Here is a 25,196-nt window from a genome sequence, read left to right on the forward strand (position 1 = left end):
GACATTTTCTATGTTTATATGTCCTAAATAAGCTTGGACAATTTTATTTCTACACACAAGTGCTGGAACTTGCCTATTTCTCTATCGGCTCCATTGGGGGGACACAGACCTTGGGTATATGCTGCTGTCACTAGGAGGCTTGACACTATGGCAACAAGAAAAGTCATCCCCTCCCAGCAGGATATAGCCGCTACAGGCACCTGAGCTAATCAGTTTTGGCTTAGTGTCTGTAGGAGGCAGACACTTGGTCTGGAGCTCTCCAGACCAGGTCACTTATTTTATTGTTTTTCAGTTTATGGACGTTTAGTTAGATTTTTCTCTCCCTTTTCTCTTTTCAGGTGGGGTCTGTTTCCCCTATTTGCGAAGAAGGGGAACAGACATTGAGTCATGTACTGTTAACCCTTTCTCGCCACCGGTCAGCGCCTAGGGTTGTACCTTTGGGTCCGGGTCCCCCTACCTTCTCTGCTCGTCTCGCTGTCTCAGCCCGGCATGATGCAGGTGACTAAATGCTGACTGAAGACATCATGAGGTAAGTTTTCTATGGAAAGGGGAGTATTCCTCCCCTTTTTCTTTCAGGTTTCTGGATTCTCAACCTTTGTAGCCCCCTGCTTTGGTGCCCACTCCTTTTTATTCCCCCTAGGGATTGCCCAGCTCGGCCATTCTGATATAAGGGACGTTCTGTGGCAGGAATAATGTTCACTTCACTTTTATTCACACATACTTCACCGGCGCTTACTTTCTGCGCATGCGCCAGTATATATATTATAGTTTTGCTTCAGCCCCATCGCTTTGCGATGCGACCGGAGTGCCGGGGATCCCTTACACTGTCGGCATCGCTGTTCGCACTAGCCCTGCGGATCCCTGTCTCCTCTGGCCTTAACCACATTACTTTGCTGGCATTAGGGGGCGAATGCATTATGGCCGTGGCACACTCTGTTCACGGACCTTAGCCCTGCCCACTCTCTCCCGGCGCGTGCATTGTGAGCCTGATGATTACCCTATCAGCGCAGGGCTCACGCTTCTGGGGGAAATTCTAACCAATGGGGGCCTGCCTGATACTAGTCCTGCCCCCTCCTTTTCATTAGCCCTCCTGCTCCTCTCCCTCTGGAGCTATCTCTCTGACTGAGGACCGGATTGTTTTTTACTCACACAGCCTGCTTCTTCTCCTCAGGAGGGACACAGACTTGTGTAGGACTGCTTCTTTTTTTAATCTGGCTTGCGCTATGTCTGAACCCAGAACTGACCCCCCCCCCCCCCCCTTCAGGCAGGTACCTGGGACCCTGGTCACATATTATGCTTGTAGGGGCTGCAAACTTAAAATGCCTTGTGGTTCTGCTGAAGCCGTTTGTCCTGCCTGCACCACTGCACCTCCCAGCCCTCCTGGTATATCTTCCCAGGATGTCCCAATGCAACCCTTGGGCTCTGCTCTTCCTCCGGAGTGGATATCTTCCCTCTACCAGTATATTTCCGATTTGGCTCAGGTCTCATGTTCTGTGGTGACTGCTTTGGAGAAGTCTTCCTTACGCCAACCCTCGCTCTCATTCCCCTTATTCCAGGCGCCCTCACAAGCGTCGTAGGGGTTTGTCCTCTGGCTAGTCTCCAGAGTCCGGGAGTAGAAATCGGCGCTCCCCGCATAGGTCCATCGCCCATCACATCGCCCATCCTCCTTGGCTCCCCAAAACCGCCCATATTTTAAGGGACACTTTCCTGGTTGCCGCTCTTTGTCTCCATATCTGCGTACCAAGTCAGTGTCGCCTTCATCCAAGGCCACCTCCACCCGCTCCCACTCTCCATGGGAACTGGAAGGTGAGGCCTCGGGTTCTGCCTCTGGCTCAGAGGACCGAACCGACACGACTGGCATGGTAAATCAAAGGTATGGAGAGGTGTGCACCCCTCACTGGTGTGGATCGCAGTTCAGCGCTACAAGGTGGCTGCCTGTCACAAAAACACGGAGGGCAGCGGAGGTAAAATTAAACAGGTTTATTGGGTAAAATACATGCAGAGACAACGCATTTCGCAAGGCTCCCCTTGCTTCGTCAGGTCGGGACCTGACGAAGCAAGGGGAGCCTTGCGAAACATGTCTCTGCATGTATTTTACCCAATAAACTTGTTTGGTTTTACCTCCACTGCCCTCAGTGCATTTGTGACAGGCAGCCACTTTGTAGAGCCAAACTGCGATCCACACCAGAGAGGGGTGCACACCTCTCCATACCTTTGATTCGCCAGACTGCCATCCTTGATGACTGGGACCAGGACGCAAGGCTGCCACAAGGATCTACTTTGAGTATATACACTCATCTATGCGCATTACAGTGTTGTGTGGCAGCGCAACACTGAAAGGTTAGTGTGCAAACTCACCGTGTATCTGATTTAGCCATTTCTGTATTTTCTGCATTTTCTTACAATTATTAGGAAACTGATACACTTAAAGAGCGCCTCTTCTTTTTTCTGTTCCATTTTATATATGTATCCATGACTGGCATGGTAGACAGCTTGGTCTCAGCCATAAGGGACACCTTTCACCTTGAGGACCCAGGGACTTCGGACACAGCTCCAGAAGTTTCCTTTCACCGCTCCCATCCCTCATCTAAGGTTTTCAGCTCTCATCCTGAATTCGATGCCTTACTGGAAACTGCCCGGAAACATCCTGACAAGCGTTTTCAAGGTACTAAAAAGGTTCAGGCACAATTTACTTTTGCCAGGGACCTTATTGCATGGTGGACATCCCCTCCAACGGTGGATCCACCTGTCTCCCGCCTGTCAAAATCCACTACTCTGCCTTTGGTAGATGCAGCTTCCTTTAAAGACCCAGCGGATAAGAGGATTGAAAATCTGGCAAAATTCGCTTTTGAAGCAGCTTTTTTTCATTACTTTTTTTTTCATTACTTCCTGCTTTTGCCTCTGCTTGGTTGTCAAAGGCCCTTTCTGTCTAAGCTTCTCAACTCCGACAGGGTATTTTATCTGGGTCTCCTACGGAGGAACTGGCGGATTTGGCACTTCAACTCTCCACTGCTGGGGACTTTCTGTGCTCTGCTTTCATGCAGTCGGCCTGTTGTATGGCTTTTGCTGGTGGCGTCTCGCCGTGCCATGTGTCTCAAGGCCTGGGACGCTGATGCCGCTTCCAAGAAATCTGTAACGGAGCTTCCTTTGACAGGTTTCCGCCTATTTGGAAATGCCTGGATGAGATTATTTCAGATGCTATGGGAGGTAAGAGTTTCTTATTGCCTCAGAATAAGTCTTGCAATACTGACTCCAAACAGAGGTCGACCTCCTCTCGGTCCTTTCGGACGTATGGCTCCGGTAGAGCGACCAGTTATGCGCCCTCACAGGCCAAGAAGGCTCCTTCCTTCAAGGTCCATCCGTCCTGGAAATCTGAGAACCGTTCTGGCCGTTTTGCGGCCAAGGCAGGCACCCGTAAACCTACTTCTGCCTGAAGGGACTCCCCCACCCGCAGATTTTTCTCAGGTGGGAGGGCATCTGTCACTTTTCCGGGACGTCTGGTCTGCCCACGTGCAGGACTCCTGGGTCTGAGATGTTGTTTCCAATGGCTATCGGATCGAGTTTTCTTCCTTTCCGAAGGATCACTTTTTTTTGTTCCCCCTCGTTCCCCTTCTGACGCAAGGGCCTTTCGGGGCGCACTTCGGTCTCTTATCGCTGAGGGAGTGATTATCCCAGTTCCTCGCAGGGAGCGTTTTTCAGGTTTTTATTCCAACCTGTTTTTGGTCCCCAAAAAAGGGGGTTCTGTTCATCCGATCTTGGACCTAAAGCACCTCAACCGACATCTACTCCTCCATCATTTCCGTATGGAGTCTCTTCGTTCAGTAGTGGCGTCCATGGATCAAGGGGAGTTTCTTTCCTCAGTGGACATCCGAGATGCCTATCTCCACATCCCCATTTTTCCAGCACATCAGCGTTATCTTCGCTTCGCAGTTCTAGAGGGCCATTTTGAGTTTGTGGCCCTTCCTTTCGGACTATCCACTACTCAGAGGGTTTTCACCAAGGTCCTGGAGGCAGTGATTGCCCTCTTGCGAGCACGGGGTGTATCCGTGATCCCCTACCTGGATGATCACTTGGCCAAGGCTCCAACCAGGGCCCAGAATCAGGAGTCTCGACCTCACTCTTCAGACCTTGTCTCGGTTCAGCTGGATGATCAATCAAGACAAGTCCAACCTGACTCCCACCCAGTCTCTAGTCTTCCTGGGACTCCAGTTCGACATGGCGTCTGTCAGGATCCGGCTCCCATCAGACAAGCAGATGGCTCTTTTATCAGGAGTTCAGATTCTACGGAAATCTGTGCCAGTTTCCATTTGATTCTGCATGGAGGTCCTGGGCAGAATGGTGGCGGCCATGGAAGCATTTTGCCCAGTTCCATTATCGACCTCTTCAACTTGCTCTTCTGTCCCGATGGGACAGATCTCTGCTATCCCTCGATAGCAGGATTGTCCTCCCCCCCCCCCCACAGTTCTCGCCATTCCCTTCTGTGGTGGCTGCGCTCCCCTCTTCTTTGTCTAGGATGATCCTTTCTGCCCCTCTCCTGGCAAGTCATCACGACGGATGCCTGTCTTAGCGGTTGGGGAAGTCTTCAAGGACCGAACAGTCCAGGGCCTTTGGTCCTCCTGAGAATCCCTTCTCCCCATCAACATCTTGGAAATCAGGGCAATTTATCTTTGCCTGCGCCATTGGGAGCACCTTCTTCGGGACTGTCTTGTTCGTGTCCAGTCGGACAACTCCACAGCTGTGGCGTATTTCAATCGCCAGGGCGGCACCCGCAGCTCAACAGCGATGGCCGAAGTCTCCAAGATCCTTCTCTGGGCGGAACTCAGAGTTCCATCCATAGTAACATAGTTCATAAGGTTGAAAAAAGACCAGAGTCCATCACGTTCAACCTATATCCCTAATGAGTCCCTACCGAGTTAATCCAGAGGAAGGGAAAAAAAAAACTCATACTAGAGGTAAAAAATTCCTTCCCGACTCCAAATATGGCAGTCAGAATAAATCCATGGATCAACGTTCTGTCCCTATAATTCTAATATACATAACCAGCAATGTTCTTACTCTCCAAGAATGCATCCAGACCCCTTTTAAATTATTTTACAGAGTTCCCCATGACCACCTCCTCCGAGAGAGAATTCCACAGTCTCACTGCTCTTACAGTAAAGAACCCCCGTCTGTGCTGGTGTAGAAACATACTTTCCTCTGAACAGAGAGGATGCCCCCTTGTTATAGATACAGTCCTGGGTATAAATAGATCATGGGAAAGATCTCTGTACTGTCCCCTGATATATTTATACATAGTTATTAGGTCTCCCCTAAGCCTTCTTTTTTCTAAACTAACCCTAATTATGATAATCTTTCTGGGTACCCTAGTCCTCCCATTCCCCGTAGTACCCTGGTTGCCCGTCTTTGAACCCTCTACTTACTGTACACAGTATTCTTTGTGTGGTCTGCCTACTGATTTGTACAGAGGTAGAATTATATCCTTGTCGTTGGCATCTATGCCCCTATTGATGCACCCCATGATTGTATTTGCCTCAGCGATTCACATACCGGGTGTGGATAATTGGGAGGGGGACTTTATCAGCCGCTCCTCAGCTGACCCAGGTGAGTGGTCTCTTCATCCAGAAGTGTTTGCAGAAATCTGCAATCTTTGGGGCACTCCAGACGTGGACCTGTTTGTGTCGCTCCACAAACAGAAGGTTCCTCGCTTTGTGGCGAAGCCGTGGACGCCCTGGTGAATCCTTGGCCGCACTTTGCCCTGCCCTATCTCTTCCCTTCCCAGGGTCCTGAGAAAGCTCAAGGCGGAAGGCATCTCCGCCATTCTCGTGGCTCCAGACTAGCCCAGGAGGGCGTGGTATGCAGACGTGGTTCGGCTAGTGGACGCCGCACCACTGCGCCTCCCACTCCGTCCAGACCTGCTCTCTCAGGGTCCTCTTTGCCACCCCAATTTACAGTCGCTGCATTTGACGGTGTGGCGGTTGAGACCACGGTTTTGAGAGCCAGGGGGTTTTCTAACCAAGTTGTTCGCACTATGATCAGGGCGCACAAGCCCTCTTCTGCTAAGATTTACCACCGTACTTAGCGGTCTTATTTTTCGTTGGTGTGAATCTCACGCCTTTTCCCCGTTACTTTCTCTCTCCCACGACTTCTTTCCTTTTTACAGTCTGGGTTGGAACAACAGTTTGCTCTCAGTTCCCTTAACCTGTTAAGGACCAAGGGCGTAAACTTACGCCCCTAGTTCCGCTCCCGTGATATAACGCGGGGTTACACGGTAACCCCGCATCATATCACGGCGGGCCCGGTGTCATAGTGAAGCCGGGACCCGCCACTAATAGCGCGCGGCACTGATCGCGGTGCCGCGCCCTATTAACCCTTTAGCCGCGCGGCTAAAAGTGAAAGTAAAATGTGTCGGTTAGCTCAGGGAGCTGTACTTCAGGAGGAAGGTCTCTTACCTTCCTTCCTGCAGTCCGATCGCCGAATGAATGCTTCAAGCCTGAGATCCAGGCTTGAGCATTCAATCGCCGAAAACACTGATTCATGCATTCCTATGGAGATGCATCAATCGGTGGTAAAGATCAGTACACGCAATGTTATAGCCCCCCCTGGGGGCTATAATATGGCATAAGAAAAGTGTAAAAAAAATCATTAAGCCTTTCAATGATCCCTTCCCCTAATAAAAGTTTGAATCACCTGGCATTTCCAAGAATAAAAAAAAAAAACAGTGTAAATAAAAATTAAAATAAACATATGTGGTATCGCCGCGTGCGGAAATGTCCGAATTATAAAAATATACTGCTTTTTAAACCGCACGTTCAATGGCGTACGCGCAAAATATTTCCAAAGTCCAAAATAGCGCATTTTTGGTCACTTTTTATATCATGAAAAGATGAATAAAAAGCGATCAAAAAGTCCGATCAATTCAAAAATGGTACAGACAAAAACTTCAGATCACGGCGCAAAAAATGGACATGGAAAAACATGGAAAAATAAAGAAGTTATAGGGCTCAAAAAATGACAATTTTAAACGTATAAATTTTCCTTTATGTATTTATGATTTTTTTTCAGTAGTAATACAAAATCAAACCTATACAAGTAGGGTATCATTTTAGCCGTATGGACCTAGAGAATAAAAAAAAAGGTGACATTTTTAATGAAAAATATACTACGTAGAAACGGAAGCGCCCAAAAGTTACAAAATGGCATTTTTTTTTCAATTTTGTCGCACAATGATTTTTTTTCCCATTTCGCCGTAGATTTTTGGGTACAATGACTGATGTGATTACAAAGTAGAATTGGTGGCGCAAAAAATACGCCATAATACAGATTTTTAGGTGCAAAATTGAAAGAGTTATGATTTTTTAAAGGTAAGGAGGAAAAAATGAAAAAAACTAAAAACGCCTGGTCCTTAAGGGGTTAAAGCTTACCCGTCAGATCCAACAAAATTTATTTTTATTTTTTAATAGATCACTCAGTACCTAATCCTGACCATGTACATCTACATTTTTGAGTCTCGGTGCCCTGCAGGGTGCTTCCATTGAACCTCTTATGGATGTTCCTCTCTGTCTGCTTTCCTGGAAGGTGGGGTTCCTTATTGAGGTAACTTCTATTAGGAGGGTTTCGGAGCTGGCAGCTCTATCCTTAAACCCCCCCCCCCCCTACCTGGTCATCCACCAGGACAAGGTTGTTTTTCGTCCGGTTGCTTCCTTTCTACCTAAGGTTGTTTCCGCTTTTCATCTCAATGAGGACATCGTCTTTTTGTCCGACCCCATCTCATCCAATGGAACGTTTGCTCCATAAACTTGATGTGGCACAGACCTACCTCTCACTTTTTGTCAATGACTCCTTTTTACCTACGGAGGGTCGTCGTAAAGGACTACCTGCTACCACGGACACCATTTCTCTGTGGATTCGGTCTGCTATTTCGGAAGCTTACGCTTTAAGGGAAGACTTCACCCTTCAGGGTCTCAGCTCATTCTACTCGTTCTGTCGGGGCCTCCCGGGCTCTCTGCAACAGAGCTTCGGCCTCGCATGTTTGTAAAGCGGCCACCTGGTCATCTTTGCACACTTTTACAAAATTTTACCAGGTTCGTACCTTTGCATCTGCTGATGCTAGTCTGGGTTGCAAGGTGTTGCAGGCGGCTGTGGTCCCAGCCTTCCACCTAGCTTATTCCTCTTTTACCCACCCTGGGGACTGCTTTGGTACGTCCCAAGATCTGTGTCCCCCAATCGAGCCGATAGAAAAAAGGAGATTTTTATGCTTACCGTAAAATCTCTTTCTCTGAGGATCCATTGGGGGACACAGCACCCACCCATTTTTCTGGTGTTCCTGGTTTGGTTACCTGTCCGAGGGTGTTTCAGTTAATTTTTATTCTGTGGTTCCTTGGACAGTTTCTGGGTTTTTTCTTACCTGATGATCCTCTCCTACTGCTCTGGGACTAAAACTGATTAGCTCAGCTGCCTGTAGGCGGGTATATCCTCATGATGCCTTCAGTCACCATTTAGTCACCTGCATCATTCCGGGCTGAGCCAGTGAGACGAGCAGGGAAGGTAGGGGGACCCGGACCCAAAGGTACAACCTTAGGCGCTGACCGGTACATGACTCGATGTCTGTGCCCCTTCTTTGCAAATAGGAGAAGCAGTGAACGCTATGTTTCTGAGACCCCACCTGAAAAGAGAAAAATAAAGGGAGAGAAAAATCGAACTAAATGTCCCTAAACTGGAAAACAATAAAATAAGGGACCAGGTCTGGAGAGCTCCAGACCAAGCATCTGCCTCCTACAGACACTAAGCCAAAACTGATTAGCTCAGGTGCCTGTAGGCGCGTATATCCTGCTGGGAAGGGCCGACTTTTCTTGTTGCCATAGTGTCAAGCCTTTTAGTGGCAGCAGCATATACCCAAGGTCTCTGTCCCCCCCAATGGATCCTCTGAGAAAGAGATTTTACTGTAAGCATAAAAATCTCATTTTTTCTTAGTTGGCCTCTCAATAAAACTTCAATAGTACCTAAAGAAGCACATAAAAATGCATCTAAAAACGTAAAACTGACATTTTGTTGTACATTTATTCTAAAATGCGGAAACAAAATGCTGGATTAAGGAGACACTTCTGCTGCCTCTATTCTGACTAGATCAGCCGAGTTTACTTTTTGGTAAATAATCATTTGTATATCTTTTAATTTTTTCTGTAGGTGCCAGAGGCTATTCAGAAGTGCCAGAGAGCAGGGATCACTGTACGCATGGTTACTGGTGACAATATAAACACAGCTCGTGCCATTGCTACAAAGTGTGGCATTCTGCAACCTGGGGAAGATTTTCTGTGCCTAGAGGGAAAAGAGTTTAACACACTGATCCGAAATGAAAAGGGGGAGGTAAGCAAGTAATGTACTGTAAGAGAAAAAGATTACCTCTGCTAATCTGTGCTTTGCAGCAGGGATTTGAGTTAAAACCTGAAATAAGAACCAGATTTACCTCCACTTTTAAAGCCAATTGTATCAGATCTATATTTTTGTTAATTATTCTGGCAAGATGGAAAAAAAAAGAGAGAGAATACATGTGAATAAGCCACGTGCGTAAATGTCCGAACTATTAAAATATAAGGTTAGCTAAACCGCACAGTCGATGGCGTACACATAAAAAAAAATTCCAAAGTCCAAAATTGTGACTTTTTGGTAACTTCATATACCATAAAAATATTAAGAAAAAGCGATCGAAAAGTCCCATCAAAACAAGAATGGTACCGATAAAAACTACAGACCACGGTGCAAAAAATGAGCCTTCATATAGCCTCGTATTTAGAAAAATAAAAAAGTTTTAGGGTTGAGAAGATTACAATTTTAAACATACCAATTTTGGTTCATGTAGTTATAATTTTTTTTAAAGTAGTAAAATAAATAAAAAAAACTACATAATTTGGCTATCCCTATAACCATATGGACCTACAGAATAAACATAAGGTGTCATTTTTACCGATAAAAAATTGCAGGTTTTTTTTTTTTTTTTTTTTTTTTTTCATTTCACCCCACAAATAATTTTTTTTTGTTTAACCGCAGATTATGTAAAAAAATAAGTAATGTCATTACAAAGTACAATTGGTGACTCGAAAATCAAGCCCTTATATAGGTCTGTAGGTGCAAAATTGAACATGTTATGATTTTAGAAGGTGATGAGGAAATAACAAAAGTGCAAAAACGAAGATTGTTTTGATAAATACCCTTTTCCTGGGTAATATTTACCTGATTGTAACTGAGTTTAGTTAAAAAAAAAAATTTTGCTAAAATTCTGTATTTTCATTTACTTCTACATGAAAAAAAAATACAACACAAAATTTCTTTAGAACAAATTAAAAAACTTTATTGCCCTGGACATACAATTTTACAAACACATGATCTGGATGAAAAAGCATAACCTTTTCTACCATGCTATTTTCGTAAACAATTTTTATTCGGATCCCCACAAAAGTTTTGGTATAAGATTTCATTGAATCAGATTTCGGACGATTTTACTGTCCGGTTATCGGACGGAATAATGCTAATGTGATCCCAGCCTTATATGCTTCAAGAGAGGCTGCTTTCACATAAGGATACATACGATTTTATACTTATATATGTAAATATATATGTACATATATTATAATATACAGTCATGGCCATAAATGTTGGCACCACAAATTTTTTTCTAGAAAATGAAGTATTTCTCACAGAAAAGGATTGCAGTAACACATGTTTGCTATACATATGTTTTTTTCACTTTGTGGATATTGTAACTAAACCAAAAAAGGGAGGGGAAAAAAGCAAATTAGACATAATGTCACACCAAACTCCAAAAATGGGCTGAACAAAATTATTGGCACACTTTCAAAATTGTGGAAAAATAAGATTGTTTCAAGCATGTGATGCTCCTTTAAACTCTCCTGGGGCAAGTAACATGTGTGGCCAATATAAAAATCACACCTGAAAGCAGATAAAAAGGAAAGAACTTCACTTAGTCTTTGCATTGTGTGTCTATGTGTGCCACACGAAGCATGGACAACAGAAAGAGGAGAAGAGAACTGTCTGAGGACTTAAGAACCAAAATTGTGGAAAAATATCAACAATCTCAAGGTTACAAGTCCATCTCCAGAGATCTAGATTTGCCTTTCTCCACAGTGCGCAACATTATCAAGAGGTTTGCAACCCTTGGCACTGTAGCTTATCTCCCTGGGTGTGGACGGAAGGGAAAAATTTATGAAAGGTGTCAACGGAGGATAGTTCGGATGGTGGATAAGCAGCCCCAAACAAGTTCCAAAGATATTCAAGCTGTCCTGTAGGCTCAGGGAGCATCAGTGTCAGCGCAAACTCTCTGTCAACATTTAAATGAAATGAAATGCTATGGCAGGAGACCCAGGAGAATCCCACTGAGGACACAGAGACATCAAAAAGTAACTACATTTTGCCAAAAAGAACTTGAGTAATCCAAAATCCTTCTGGGAAAACGTCTTTTGGCAAGTGAGACCAAGATAGCGCTTTTTGGGAAAGTACATCATTCTACGATTTACCGAAAACAGTATGAGGCCTAAAAAGAAAAGGACACAGTACCTACAGTGAAATATGGTGGAGGTTCAATTATGTTTTGGGACTGTTTTGCTGCCTCTGGCACTGGGTGCCTTGAATGTGTGCAAGGCATCATGAAATCTGAGGATTACCAACGGATTTTGGGTCGCACTGTACAGCCCAGTGTCAGAAAGCTGGGTTTGCATCCGAGATCTTGGGTCTTCCAGCAGGACAATGACCCCAAACATACATCAAAAAGCACCCAGAAATGGATGGCAACAAAGCGCTGTAGAGTTCTGAAGTGGCCAGCAATGAGTCCAGATCTAAATCCCATTGAACACCTGTGGAGAGATCTTAAAATTGCAGTTGGGAAAAGGCACCCTTCCAATAAGAAAGACCTGGAGCAGTTTGCAAAGGAAGAGTGGTCCAGCATTCCAACTGAGAGGTGTAAGAAGCTTATTGATGGTTATAGGAAGCAACTGATTTCAGTTATTTTTTCCAAAGTGTGTGCAACCAAATATTAACCCGTTAAGAACCCATGACGTACCAGTACATCATGAGTCTGCTCCCGTTCTATAACGCGGGGCCACGGCGTCATAGCGGGTCGGGCCCGGCCTCTAACAACGGCCGGGCCCCTTGGCTAATAGCACGCAGCACTGAACGCCGCGTCTAAAGTGAAAGTAAATAATTTCTGGGTAGCTCAGGGGGCTGTTCAGGATGTCCGCGGCGAAATCGCGGCATCCCGAACAGCTGTGACACAGCAGGAGGGTCCCTTACCTTGCCTCCTGGTGTCCGATCGCCGAATGACTGCTCAGTGCCTGAGATCCAGGTGTGAGCAGTCAAGCGGCAGAATCATCGATCAATGGTTTCCTATGAGAAAAGATCAGTGTATGCAGTGTTATAGCCCCCTATGGGAGCTATAACACTGCAAAAAAAAAAAAAGTGAATAAAGATCATTTAACCCCTTGCCTAATAAAAGTTTGAATCACCCCCCCCCCCCTTTTCCCATTTAAAAAAAAAACTGTGGAAATAAAAATAAATGTGTGGTATTACCGTGTGCTGAAATGTCCGAATTATAAACATATATTGTTAATTAAACAGCACGGTCAATGGCGTACGTGGAAAAAATTCCAAAGTCCAAAATAGTGTATTTTTGGTAATTTTTTATATCATGAAAAAATTAATAAAAATTCCCAAAAATTTATAAAAAGATCAATAAGTCCTATCAATACAAAAATGGTACTGCTAAAACCTTCAGATCACGGCGCAAAAAATGAGCCCTCATACCGCCCCATGCGCAGAAAAATAAAAAAGTTATAAGGGTCAGAAGATGACTATTTTAAACGTATAAATTTTCCTGCATGTAGTTATGATTTTTTCCAGAAGTACGACAAAATAAAACCTACATGAGTAGGTTATCATTTTAATCGTATGGACCTACAGAATAAAGAGAAGGTGTCATTTTTACCGAAAAATGTACTGTGTAGAAATGGAAGCCCCTGAAAGTTACAAAATTGCGGGGGGGGGGGGGGTTGGGGGGGTTTCTTCAAATTTGGCTTACAATGATTTTTTTTTTCCGTTGCTCTGTAGAGTTTCGGATAAAATGACTGGCTTCATTACAAAGTAGAATTGGTGGCGCAAAAAATAAGCCATCATATGGATTTTATGTGCAAAATTGAAAGAGTTATGATTTTTTAAAGGTAAGGAGGAAAAAACGAAAATGCAAAAACGGAAAAACCCTGCGTCCTTAAGGGGTTAAGTTAAGGGTGCCAATAATTTTGTTCAGCGTATTTTTGGAGTTTGGTGTGACATGTCTGATTTGCTTTTTTTCCCCCCCTTTTTTGGTTTAGTTCCAATACACACAAAGGGAATAAACATGTGTATAGCAAAACATGTGTTACTGCAATCCTTTTGTGTGAGAAATACTTCATTTTCTAGAAAAATTTCAGAGGTGCCAACATTTACAGCCATAACTGTATATGTATAGAATTATATATCTAGATGTATCCGTTAACAAATTGTATACAACACATGCACCGTTTTGGTCCATTTACATTTTAGTCTGATTTTTTTGTTGGATGAAAAATTGTTTGATCGTGAGTTTTTTTTTGTTTTTGTTTTTTGTCCTGATTCCAAAAACTTATCTAAATCATATCCAGTTTTTTTTTTTTTTTTTTTTTTAGCAGTACTGTCTGTGTAAATCGTATTGAATCGTATCACTGTACATTTTAATCAGTTTAATTGTAGACAATTTTTTGCTTTTAAAATAGCTTGAAGAGATTAAAAAAATGACAAAAACTGTGAAAGTCTGAGATTTTATATTGTAGCACACTATTCATATAACTTTAAGCCATCTGTTTTACAACTTTGTTACAAGGATGCAAAAATCATGATGTGAATGCACCCTTAGCTAGCCACATTGTCTGTCTATGAATCAACAGTGACAAAGAACGGGGCTGACTTTGTTATTTAAAGCTCCTTTCCTGTGTAGGGCCATCAAGTGAAGCTGCCAGGACCAGAAGATGCACTCAGAATTGAACTATAGTTACAAAGTTCTACCTAAAATTCTACTGTCTTGATCAAGAGGAAGGCAAAAAAAAAAAAAACATTAAGCTGATGCCAATTGCTCCATATGAGAAGAATTTTTTTTCCTGACTCTAGTATGGCAATCAGGATAAATACCTGGATCAAAAAACGATCCCCATAAATCTAGTAACATAACGGTAATGGTTTGTAAGGTTGAAAAAAACAACTCCAATATGACAATGAGAATAAATTCCTGGATTAACATTCTATCCTCATAAATCTACTATCTAAAACCTGTAATATTATATTTTTCCAGAAAAAATGTCAGACCCACTTGGACTTGTTTATTGATTCAGACATCACAACATTTTGTGACAGAGAGGTCCATAGTCTCACTGCTCATACAGTAAAGAATCTCCTTCTGTGATAATGGTTAAATCTTCTTTCCTCTAGACGTAGAGGATGCCCCCTTATCATGGTAACCTGCTTAGGTATAAAAAGATCACTAGAAAGATCTCTGAACTGTCCATTCATATATTTGCACATTGTGATTAAATCACCCCTAAGACGTCTTTCCTTTAAACTAAATAACCCCAAGCTTGATAACCTGTCTTGGTACTGTTATCCTCCCATACCATTAAAGAAGTAGTGTACTGAAAAGAATTTCCACTCTGTTGTGCCCGGGCTGCAAAAAAAAAAAAGAAAATAAACTTTCTCTCCTTCCTCTGTAGAGCGGCTACAGCTGTTTGGTCCTCCGGTCCGGTCATCCTTCTTCCCTGTTCACGGATCGTTACCCTGCGCTCAGCCTACCACCAGCCAAGGCTGAGCGCAGTGTGATGATATGTGCACATGGAAGAAGACTGGACCAGAGGATCGAACAGCTGTAGTGGTGCTACGGGGGAACCCTGGATGGGGAGTTAAAGTTTCTTTACTTTTTTTCTTTCTTTTTTTTGCACCCCGTGCACAATGGAGGGGAAATTCTTTTAGTAGACTAGACTAGTAAGTAAAAAAGGGCATTTCAAAATTGCACAAAAGATGTCAGGACCCTACAATACACACCAGATAATATAACAAGCATGACATTTTTTTGACCAGCATGTACACATTTTCAGGGACAATACTCTCCTTCCTCGGATTAACGAGAGCATTGTCTCATAAAACGCATTCATGTTGGACAAAAAATTTCTAGTTTGTTATTTTATCTGGCCTGTATTGTTGGGTCGCTGCACCATTTTTTTCATTTTTATCTGTGTTCATATAAATCCACTGTTGTGAATGTACTAATGTGACTCGGTGCTGCATATTCTTGGACTCCGACCTCCCCTCAGTGGGAATGATGTGCTTGTATTGGTGTTGTGGCTTTCCGACAATCACTCTAGGTGAGCAGCCTGTGGCTATATGATTTGGATTTATATTTCTCTGTGATTTGACGATATTACCCTATGTGGCGCTCCGTGTGCTTTCTTTTCTTTTTATGTTCTGTATTATTACCCTTTGTGGCCCTCCTCTGCACCCTCTCCAGTTCAGCCATGTCCTTCTTATATACAGGAGGAGAAAACGTCCTTAAGGCCCAAATGGGCTGAGTCCTTTAGGGGTTAAAACAAGTCAAAATGAGGGTCAGTAGTGTGTGTGGCCTCCATGTGCCGTACGACCTCCCTACAACACCTGGCTCCTGATGAGGTGGCGGATGTCTCCTGAGGGATGTCCTCCCAGACCTGGACTTAAGCATCGGCCAATTCCTGGAAGCATGATGTCCCAGGTGTGCTCAATCTGATTCAGGTCTGGGGAACGGACGGGCCAGTTCATAGTATCAATGTCTTCCTCTTGCAGGAACTGCTGACACACTCCAGCCACATGAGGTCTAGCATTGTCTTGCATTAGGAGGAACCCCTAGCCAACCGCACCAGCATATGGTCTCACAGGGGGTCTGCGGATCTCATCTCGGTACATAATGTAAGTCAGGCTACCTCTGGAAAGCACATGGAGGGCTGTGCAGCCCCCCAAAGAAATGCCACCCCACACCATTACTGACCCACCGCCAAACTGGTCATGCTGGAGGATATTGCATGTCTGTTTTTTAGCTGTACTAACTATGTAACTTGTAAAAGTTAATGTCGCCTGCCTGTGTGTTATACGCCGATAAATCTTCTGGTCACTGATTTAAAGCAGCAGCAGCTTGTTAAGTATTAGCAGCACGGCCGCGGCCACTTTAAATCAGTGACCAACGGCGTCTCCTCCCCGCTCTGCTTTAAAGTAAAACTGTCACTTGTTTTCTTCGGCACTATCCACATGTACTGGTGGATAGTGCAGGAGACACTGATTAAAATGATCCCTACCTTGTCCGGATCTGCGCCGCTGTTCTCCCGCAATTGTAGTTTTATTATCTGTTGAAATCTTCCTGTAACTGGCACGGGCGGGGCTTCGGCGCTTATCTGGCACTGACGTTAGCGCCGCTTATGAATATTCATCCCCCTCCCTTTGCTGCTCCTAATTGGGGGGAGGGGGGATGAATATTCATAAGTGGCGCTGACGTCAGTGTCGGGTACAGTGGATAGTGCGGGAGAAAACAAGTGACAGTTTTACTTTAAATTTTTCTTACCTCCCCCCTCCCTCATCATTCCCCCTTTTCCCTGCTTTTTATAGTTTTTTCTTATTTTCCTTACCTGGCTGCGCTTTGGCAGGCCAGGTCAGGCAGGGGGTCTTGCAGGCTGTGTGATCAGTGAAGCAGAAGAATGACGTCCTCTCCCGGCTTCTCTGCGCGGCATCAGTGACGTCACTTTTCATTTCCTGTAGTCGCCGCACTCCGAACTCTGACTAGTGGCGGTTGCAGGATATGAAAAGTGACGTCACTGATGTCGCGCAGAGAAGCCGGCAGAGGACGTAATTCATCTGCTTCACTGACCGCAGCCCGCAAGACAGCCGAAGCGCAGCCAGGTAAGGAAAATAAAAAAAACTATGAAAAGCAGGGAAAAGGGGGAATGATGAGGGAGGGGAAGAATAGCATAGGAGGAACATGATGGGGGGGATGATGAGACAGGGTGGGGGGATGATGGGGGGACATGATGAGACAGGGTGGGGGATGATGAGGGAGGGGGAAATGATGGGAGGATGATGAGAAAGGGTGGGGGATGATGAGACAGGGGAAATGATGGTGGGGGGAGGCACGATTTGATCACAATGTACAAATATATGAATGGACAGATCTTTCTAGTTATCTTCTTATACCTAGGCCAGTAACCATGACAAGAGGGCATTCTCACAGTCAATCACGCCTCCTCCCATAGACATGAATGGAGAGGGCATGGCGGTTGTGTTCATGGCGGTACTGCGGCAGAGATGGCGGGGGTACCCAGCGACCGGACCCCGAGGATCAGACCTGTTATCCCCTATCCTTTGTATAGGAGATAACATGTTTAGCAGCGGAGTACCCCTCTAAGTCATATTCTGGGGTTTAGATTCTTGGCAGCACAGTTTTTCACTTCATTGACGTTTGGAAGAATGGCTCCAAAATTTATGCCTTTAAAAGTAAGCTAGTTCTATAAAAATCTGCAATGGATGCTCCATGGAGATGAGAATAGTCTACTTTAAGAAGTAAAGGCCTACAAACGAAACAAAGTCAATTCTTATGGAAATTTATAGAAATGTTTTTTGTGTGTTGATTGGATTGCCATATACGGTAAAGATTTTCTTTCCCTTTAGGGTATGGTCACACAAACCCAGATTTGATGCGCAGGATTTTCTGTTGCAGATGTCAATGTAAACTAAATGACTGAACACAGCTTCTAATCAGCAGTTACAAATCCTGCACATCAAATCTGCGCAGGATTCTGTATGTGTGTACGTACCCTTAACATCTTGGGTACCAAGGGCGTACAGATACGCCCTTGCGCCCTGGTGATTAAAGACTAAGATCAGCAGGCAACCCCCCCCCCCCCCCAATCAATTCAGATCGACGATTTGCGGTGATTCAGGGCTGATCGGGTCTCTGATGACCCGATAGCCCGGTAAATAGGAAATGATCAGAGACAGCTCCCACCATCCTGAAGAATAGAAGCGAGGTGGCAGGGTTGCCTCCTCCTATCCCCTGCCATTGGTCTGTTAGGACTGACCGACCAATGACAGTTGGGGGCAGGTTAAAGTTGAAATCCCTGCTCTCCCCGGCCCTGGATGTCCGGGCAGAGTGGGGCGAAGATGGCTGCGGGTGCCAGAGTGGCGAGGGACCAGCGACAGGCAGTGGCAGGTCCGGCTGCAGTAAGGAGGCGGCGGCGGAGGCAGCAGTGAAGATCAGTGGGAAGTGACAGCCAAAGGCTGTCTGGGCGGGCTGGGAGTTGTAGTTCTGTAACATCTGGCCCTTAAGCATGTCAGCATGCCTGGACAGTCTGGGCATGCTTGGCGTTGAAGTTTTGCAACATCTGGAGGGCTACAGTTTGGACACCACTGCACAGTGGTCTCCAAACTGTTCTCCTCCAGTTGTTGCATAACTACAACTCCCAACATGTCCTTTGGCTGTCTGAGCATGCTGGGAGCTGTAGTTTTGCAACAACTGGAGGCACACTGGTTTGGGAAACACGAAGCTTAGTAACAAACTCAGTGTTTTGCAACCAGTGTGCCTCCAGCTGTTGCATAACTACAACTCCCAGCATGCACGGACAGCCAAAGGGCATGCTGGAAGTTTTAGTAGTATGCCTCAAGCTGTTGCATAACTACAAGTCCCAGCATGCCCTTCAGCTTTTACTGCATGCTGCGAGTTGTCGTTGTTGCATGCAGTAACAGTTGAAGTGCATTCTGGGACTTTTAGTTATGCAATAGCTTGAGGCATACTACTAACACTTCCAGCATGCCCTTTGGCTGTGAGGTAAGTAACAAACTCTGTGTTTTGCAACCAGTGTGCCTCCAGCTGTTGCATAACTACAACCCCCAGCATGCACAGACAGCCAAAGGGCATGCTGGGAGTTGTAGTTTTGCAACAGCTGGAGGTATGCCCCCCCATGTGAATGTACAGAATGCATTCACATGGGCGGGTTTATAGTGAGTTTTTCGCTGCAGGTTTGAGATGCAGCAAATTTTTCCACCGCAGCTCAAACTCCCAGCAGGACTCGCTGTAAACCCCCACTTGTGTGAATGTACACTAAAAACACTACACTACATTAACACAAAATAAAAAGTTAAACCCTACATATACACATACTCCTACACATTTAGCCCCCCCTCCCCCCCAAATATAAAAAAAAAATGTCTTGTATAACACTTTTCAAAACTGATCCACCAGCTGTTGCAAAACAACTCCCAGTATTGCTGGACAGCCATTGACTGTTCAGGCATGCTGGGAGTTTTGAAGCAGCTGGAAGCACCCTGTTTGGGAAACCATGCCGTAGGGTAATTTTTGTATCGGAGGCAAGTCTAATTCTTGCAGCCGGGTCCGTCCCTTTGCAAATCCCTTATTTAGGCCCCAAATGCGCATGTTGCTCTCTCACTTCAGAGCCCTGTCATATTTCAAGGCAACAGTTTAGAGCCACATATGGGGTATTTCCGTACTCGGGAGAAATTGCCTAACAAATTTGGGGGGAATTTTTCTCCTTTTACCCCTTATGAAAAGGTAAAGTTGGGGTCTACTCCAGCATGTTATTGTAAAAAAAATTTTTACACTAACATGCTGGTGTTGCCCCATACTTTTCATTTTCACAAGAGGTAAAAGGGAAAAAAGACCCCCAAAATTTGTAATGCAATTTCTTCTGAGTAGGAAATACCCCATATGTGGACATAAAATGCTCTGCGGGCGCAACATGTACATTTGAGGTGATTTGCACAGGAGTGGCTGATCATTACAGTGGTTCTGACATAAACACATAAAAAAATAAATACAATAAATAAATAAATAATAATAAAAAATAAAACACATGTGACCCCATTTTGGAAACTACACCACTCACGGACAGGGACATAACAAGGGGTATAGTGAGCCTTAACACCCCGCAGGTGTTTGAAGAATTTTCGTTAAAGTTTGACGTGAAAATGAGAAATGTGTATTTTTTTCACTAAAATGCTGGTGTTATCCAAAATTTTTCATTTTCACAAGGGGTAATAGGAAAAAAGTAGCCCACAATTTGTAACACCATTTCTTCTGAGTATATAAATACCCCATGTGTGAATGTCAAGTGCTCTGTGGGCGAACTGCAATGCTCAGAAGAGAAGGTGCGCCATTGGGTCTGGAATTGAAGGCCATGTGCGTTTACAAAGCCCCCATGGTGCCAGAACAGTGGTCCCCACCCCTCCCCCCATGTGACCCCATTTTGGAAACTGCACCCCTCACAGAATTTAATAAGGTGTGCAGTGAGCATTTATACCCACAGGTGTCCGACAGATTTTTTAGAACAGTTGTCCGTAATAAGTTGCAACCCTTATTACATTCAGTGAAGGGTGTAGTTTCCATAATGGGGTCACATGCGGGGGAGGGGGTCCACTGTTCTGACACCATGGGAGCTTTGTAAACGCACATGGCCCCCCCCTTCCATTCCAAACAAATTCTCTCTCCAAAAGCCCAATGGCGCTCCTTCTCTTTTGAGCATTGTAGTTCTCCCGCAGAGCACTTTACGTCCACCTATGGAGTATTTCCATACTCAGAAGAAATGGGGTTAAAATTTTGGGAGGCTTTTTCTCTTATCACCTCTTGTGAAAATGAAAAATTTGGGGTAACACCCGCATTTAAGTGAAAAAGAATAAAATTATTCATTTTCACGTCCAAATTAAGGGAAAATTTGTCAAATACCTGTCGTGTGTTAAGGCTCACTGTACCCCTTTTTACGTGCCCTGAGGGGTGTTGTTTCCCAAATAGTGTGCCATGTGGGGCTTTTTTTCCTGTTCTCGCACCATAAGGGCTTCTTAAATGCGACATGCCCCCCAAAATCCATTTCAGCAAAATTTGCTTTCCAAAAGCCAAATGTGGCTCCTTCTCTTCTGAGCATTGTAGGTTCGCCTGTAGTGCACTTGACGTTCACACATGGGGTATTTCCATATTCAGAAGAAATGGGGTTACAAATTTTTTGGGGCATTTTCTCCTATTACCGTATATACTCGAGTATAAGCCGAGTTTTTCAGCACGATTTTTCGTGCTGAAAACACCCCCCTCGGCTTATACTCGAGTGAACTCCCCCACCCGCAGTGGTCTTCAACCTGCGGACCTCCAGAGGTTTCAAAACTACAACTCCCAGCAAGCCCGGGCAGCCATCGGCTGTCCGGGCTTGCTGGGAGTTGTAGTTTTGAAACCTCCGGAGGTCCGCAGGTTGAAGACCACTGCGGCCTTCAACATCATCCAGCCCCCTCTCACCCCCTTTAGTTCTGAGTACTCACCTCCGCTCGGCGCTGGTCCGGTCCTGCAGGACTGTCCGGTGAGGAGGTGGTCCGGTGGGATAGTGGTTCCGGGCTGCTATCTTCACCGGGGAGGCCTCTTCTAAGCGCTTCGGGCCCGGCCTCAGAATAGTCACGTTGCCGTGACAACGACGCAGAGGTGCGTCATTTGCGTCATTGTCAAGGCAACGCATCTATTCCGGGCCGGAAGCGCGGAGAAGAGGCGCCCCCGGTGAAGATAGCAGCCCGGACCACCTCCTCACCGGACCACCTCCTCACCGGACAGCCCTGCAGGACCGGACCAGCGCCGAGCGGAGGTGAGTACTCAGAACTAAAGGGGGTGAGAGGGGGGCTGGATGATGTTGAAGGCCGCAGTGGTCTTCAACCTGCGGACCTCCGGAGGTTTCAAAACTACAACTCCCAGCAAGCCCGGACAGCCGATGGCTGCCCGGGCTTGCTGGGAGTTGTAGTTTTGAAACCTCTGGAGGTCCGCAGGTTGAAGACCACTGAGGGCGAATGATGAGAAGAGGATGATGAAGGGGGGGTGTGGGGATGATGAAGGGGGGTGGGGATGATTACAAGGGGATGATGAAGGGGGGATGTGTGGGATGATAAGGGGATGATGAAGGGGGGATGTGCGGGATGATAAGGGGATGATGAAGGGGGGATGTGTGGGATGATAAGGGGATGATGAAGGGGGGATGTGCGGGATGATAAGGGGATGATGAAGGGGGGATGTGTGGGATGATGACAAGGGGATGATGAAGGGGGATGTGTGGGATGATAAGGGGATGATGAAGGGGGGATGTGTGGGATGATGACAAGGGGATGATGATGAGGATGTTAATGATGGGTCTGGATGATGACAGGGGGGGATGAGGTATTTCCCACCCTAGGCTTATACTCGAGTCAATAACTTTTCCTGGGATTTTGGGTTGAAATTAGGGGTCTCGGCTTATACTCGGGTCGGCTTATACTCGAGTATATACGGTACCTCTTGTAAAAATTGTAAATTTGGGGGAAAAACAGCATTTTAGTGAAAAAAAAATGTTTCTTTCATTTACACATCCGATTTTAACGAAAAGTCGTCAAACACATGTGGGGTGTTAAGGCTCACTGTACCCCTTGTTACATTCCTTGAGGGGTGTAGTTTCCAAAATATTATGCCATGTGGAGGTTTTTTGCTGTTCTGGCACCATAGGGGCTTCCTAAATGCGACATGCCCCCCAAAAACCATTTCAGCAAAACTTCCTTTCAAAAAGCCAAATGTGGCTCCTTCTCTTCTGAGCATTGTAGTGATAGTGCTGGGCGGTATGACCAAAAATCATACCATATCACGGTATTTTTGTAAGTTATGGTGGTTCCGCAGTTTTTAAAGGGGTACTCCGCCCCTAGACACCTTATCCCCTATCCCCTGTATTGCCCGTCATTACGTGCAGAGCGAACTCGCTCTGTGCTGTAATGATAGCGGGGTGCCGCAGCGATCTGACATCTTATCCTCTATCCTTTGGAGATGTCTAGGAGTACCCCTTTAACAATTTTTCCCCACCCGCGCTGGGGAACTAATCATATGTGACCCGCGGGCGCTGCTCCATCTGTCCTCCTGTTGCGTGCCGTGGTGCTGGAAATGATTAATAAAGGACATCTGTACTGATTTATTTTACATATTCCTGTGCCCGGGCTGCAAAAATAAACAAAATAAACTTTGACTCGTTTCCCTACGTTCCCCCGCATTGCTCCGGTATCGACCTCACTGTTCTCCGCTGCAATCTTTATGCTGCTTCCTGGGCACGGGAACGTCACAGAGCGATCAGCGTATCACCGTCGCAGCCATGTCCCGCCTCAGCCGGTGATAGGCTGAGCACACTGTCATGTAAGGAGCCAGCCGGCTTCTTACATGACATGATAGGTTAAGAGCACTGTCATGTAAGTAGCTGGCCGACTCCTTACATGACAGTGTGCTCAGCCTATCACCTGCCGAGGCGGGACATCATTGCGGACGGTGATACGCTGACCGCTCTGTGACGTTCCCGTCCGCAAGAAGCAGCATGAAGATAGCAGCGAAGAATAGTGAGGCCGATACCGGAGCAATGGAGGAACGTAGGAAGGTGAGTCAAAGTTTATTTAGTTTATTTTTGCATCCCGGGCACAGGACTATGTAAAATTAATCAGTACAGATGTCCTTTATAAAAGGAGTACTCTAGTGCAGAGTATTCCTGCTCCATCCTGCCCGGGCTGCAAAATAAATGAAAATGAACCATCACTCACCTTCCTGGGTTCCCGCGGAGCGTCACTACAGCTGATCTGTCCTCCGATCCATCTCCTTCATACTTCTGGGTGTAACATGGCGCTCGGCCTATCGTCGGCCGAGGCAGAACATCGCGGCGGCCGGCGATAGGCTGAGCGCCATGTGACGCTTCGTTACACCCAGAACTATGAAGGAGATGGACCGGAGGACCGATCAGCTGTAGTGGCCCTCCGCGGGAACCAAGAGAGGTGAGTGGTGGTTCATTTTCATTTATTTTGCAGCCCGGGCAGGACGGAGCAGGAATACTCTGCACTAGAGTACTCCTTTTAATCCTTTCCAGCTCCGCGGCCCAAAACAATTCATTTAAGCGCCTGTGGCTCACAGGAGGACGGGGGGGGAGCATTTGAAGGGGGGGGGGGGGGGGGCCCGACCGGTATTGCAGTATAGGAAAAATTCATATCGTACAGAATTAAAAAAACGGTATTCTGTATGAACCGGTAAATCGCCCAGCACAATTTAGTGCGCTCGCAAAGCACTTTACGTCCACACATGGGGTATTTCCATACTCGGAAGAAATGGGGTAACAACTTTTGGGGGGCTTTTTCTCCTATTTGGTGAAAAACCTGCATTTTAGTGAAAAAAAACGTATTTTCATTTACATATCCGACTTTACCGAAAAGTCATCAAACACTTGTGTGGTGTTTAGGCTCGCTGTACAACTTTTTACGTTCCATGAGGGGTGTAGTTCCAAAAAAATCGTATGCCATGTGTGTTGTTTTTTTTTTGCTGTTATGGCACCATAGGGGTTTCCTAAATGCGACATGCCCCCAAAAACCATTTCAGTAAAATTCACTTTCCAAAATCCCATTGTCGCTCCTTCGCTTCTGAGCCCTCTAGTGCACCCACAGAGCACTTTACGTTCACATATGAGGTATTTTATTACTCAAGAGAAATTGGGTTACACATTTTGGGGGGCTTTTTCTCCTTTTAATTCAAAAACTGGGTCTACAAGAACTTGTTAGTGTAAAAAATTTTGATTTTGAATTTTCTTTCATTTTGCTGCTATTCCTGTGAAACACCTAAAGGGTTAACAAACTTTCTGAATGTCATTTTTAATACGTTGAGGGGTGCAGTTTTTATAATGGTGTAATTTATGGGGTATTTCTAATATGAAGGCCCCTCAAATCCACTTCAAAGCTGAACTGGTCCCTGAAAAACTCAGATTTTGAAAATGTTGGGAAAAATTGGAAAATTGCTGCTGAACTTTGAAGCCCTCTGATGTCTTCCGAAAGTATAAACATGTCAACTTTATGATGCAAACATAAAGTAGACATATTGTATATGTGATTCAATATATAATTTATTTGGTATGTCTATCTTCCTCACAAGCAGAGAGCTAGAAAGTAAAAAAAAGGCAACATTTTAAAATTTTAATGTTAAAGTAGAAAAAAAATCTCGGAATCAAATTCATAAGTAAAAGCATTCCAGAGTTATGAATGCTTAAAGTGACAGTGGTCAGAAATGCAAAAAAAATGCTCTGGTCCTTAAAGTGTGC

General features: G+C 45.2%; 1 protein-coding gene across 1 annotated transcript in view; it reads left to right on the top strand.

Moving 5' to 3' along the window:
• Positions 1–25,196, top strand: part of ATP2B4 (ATPase plasma membrane Ca2+ transporting 4) — a 243,136-nt gene that overhangs the window by 165,604 nt on the left and 52,336 nt on the right. The window contains exon 13 of the mRNA XM_056560150.1: positions 9,184–9,363. Within this exon, the coding sequence (XP_056416125.1) occupies positions 9,184–9,363 (180 nt within the window). The remainder of the gene's footprint in view (positions 1–9,183; positions 9,364–25,196) is intronic.

The sequence above is a fragment of the Hyla sarda genome, chromosome 2, assembly GCF_029499605.1.
Source record: "Hyla sarda isolate aHylSar1 chromosome 2, aHylSar1.hap1, whole genome shotgun sequence".
NCBI lineage: Eukaryota > Metazoa > Chordata > Amphibia > Anura > Hylidae > Hyla > Hyla sarda.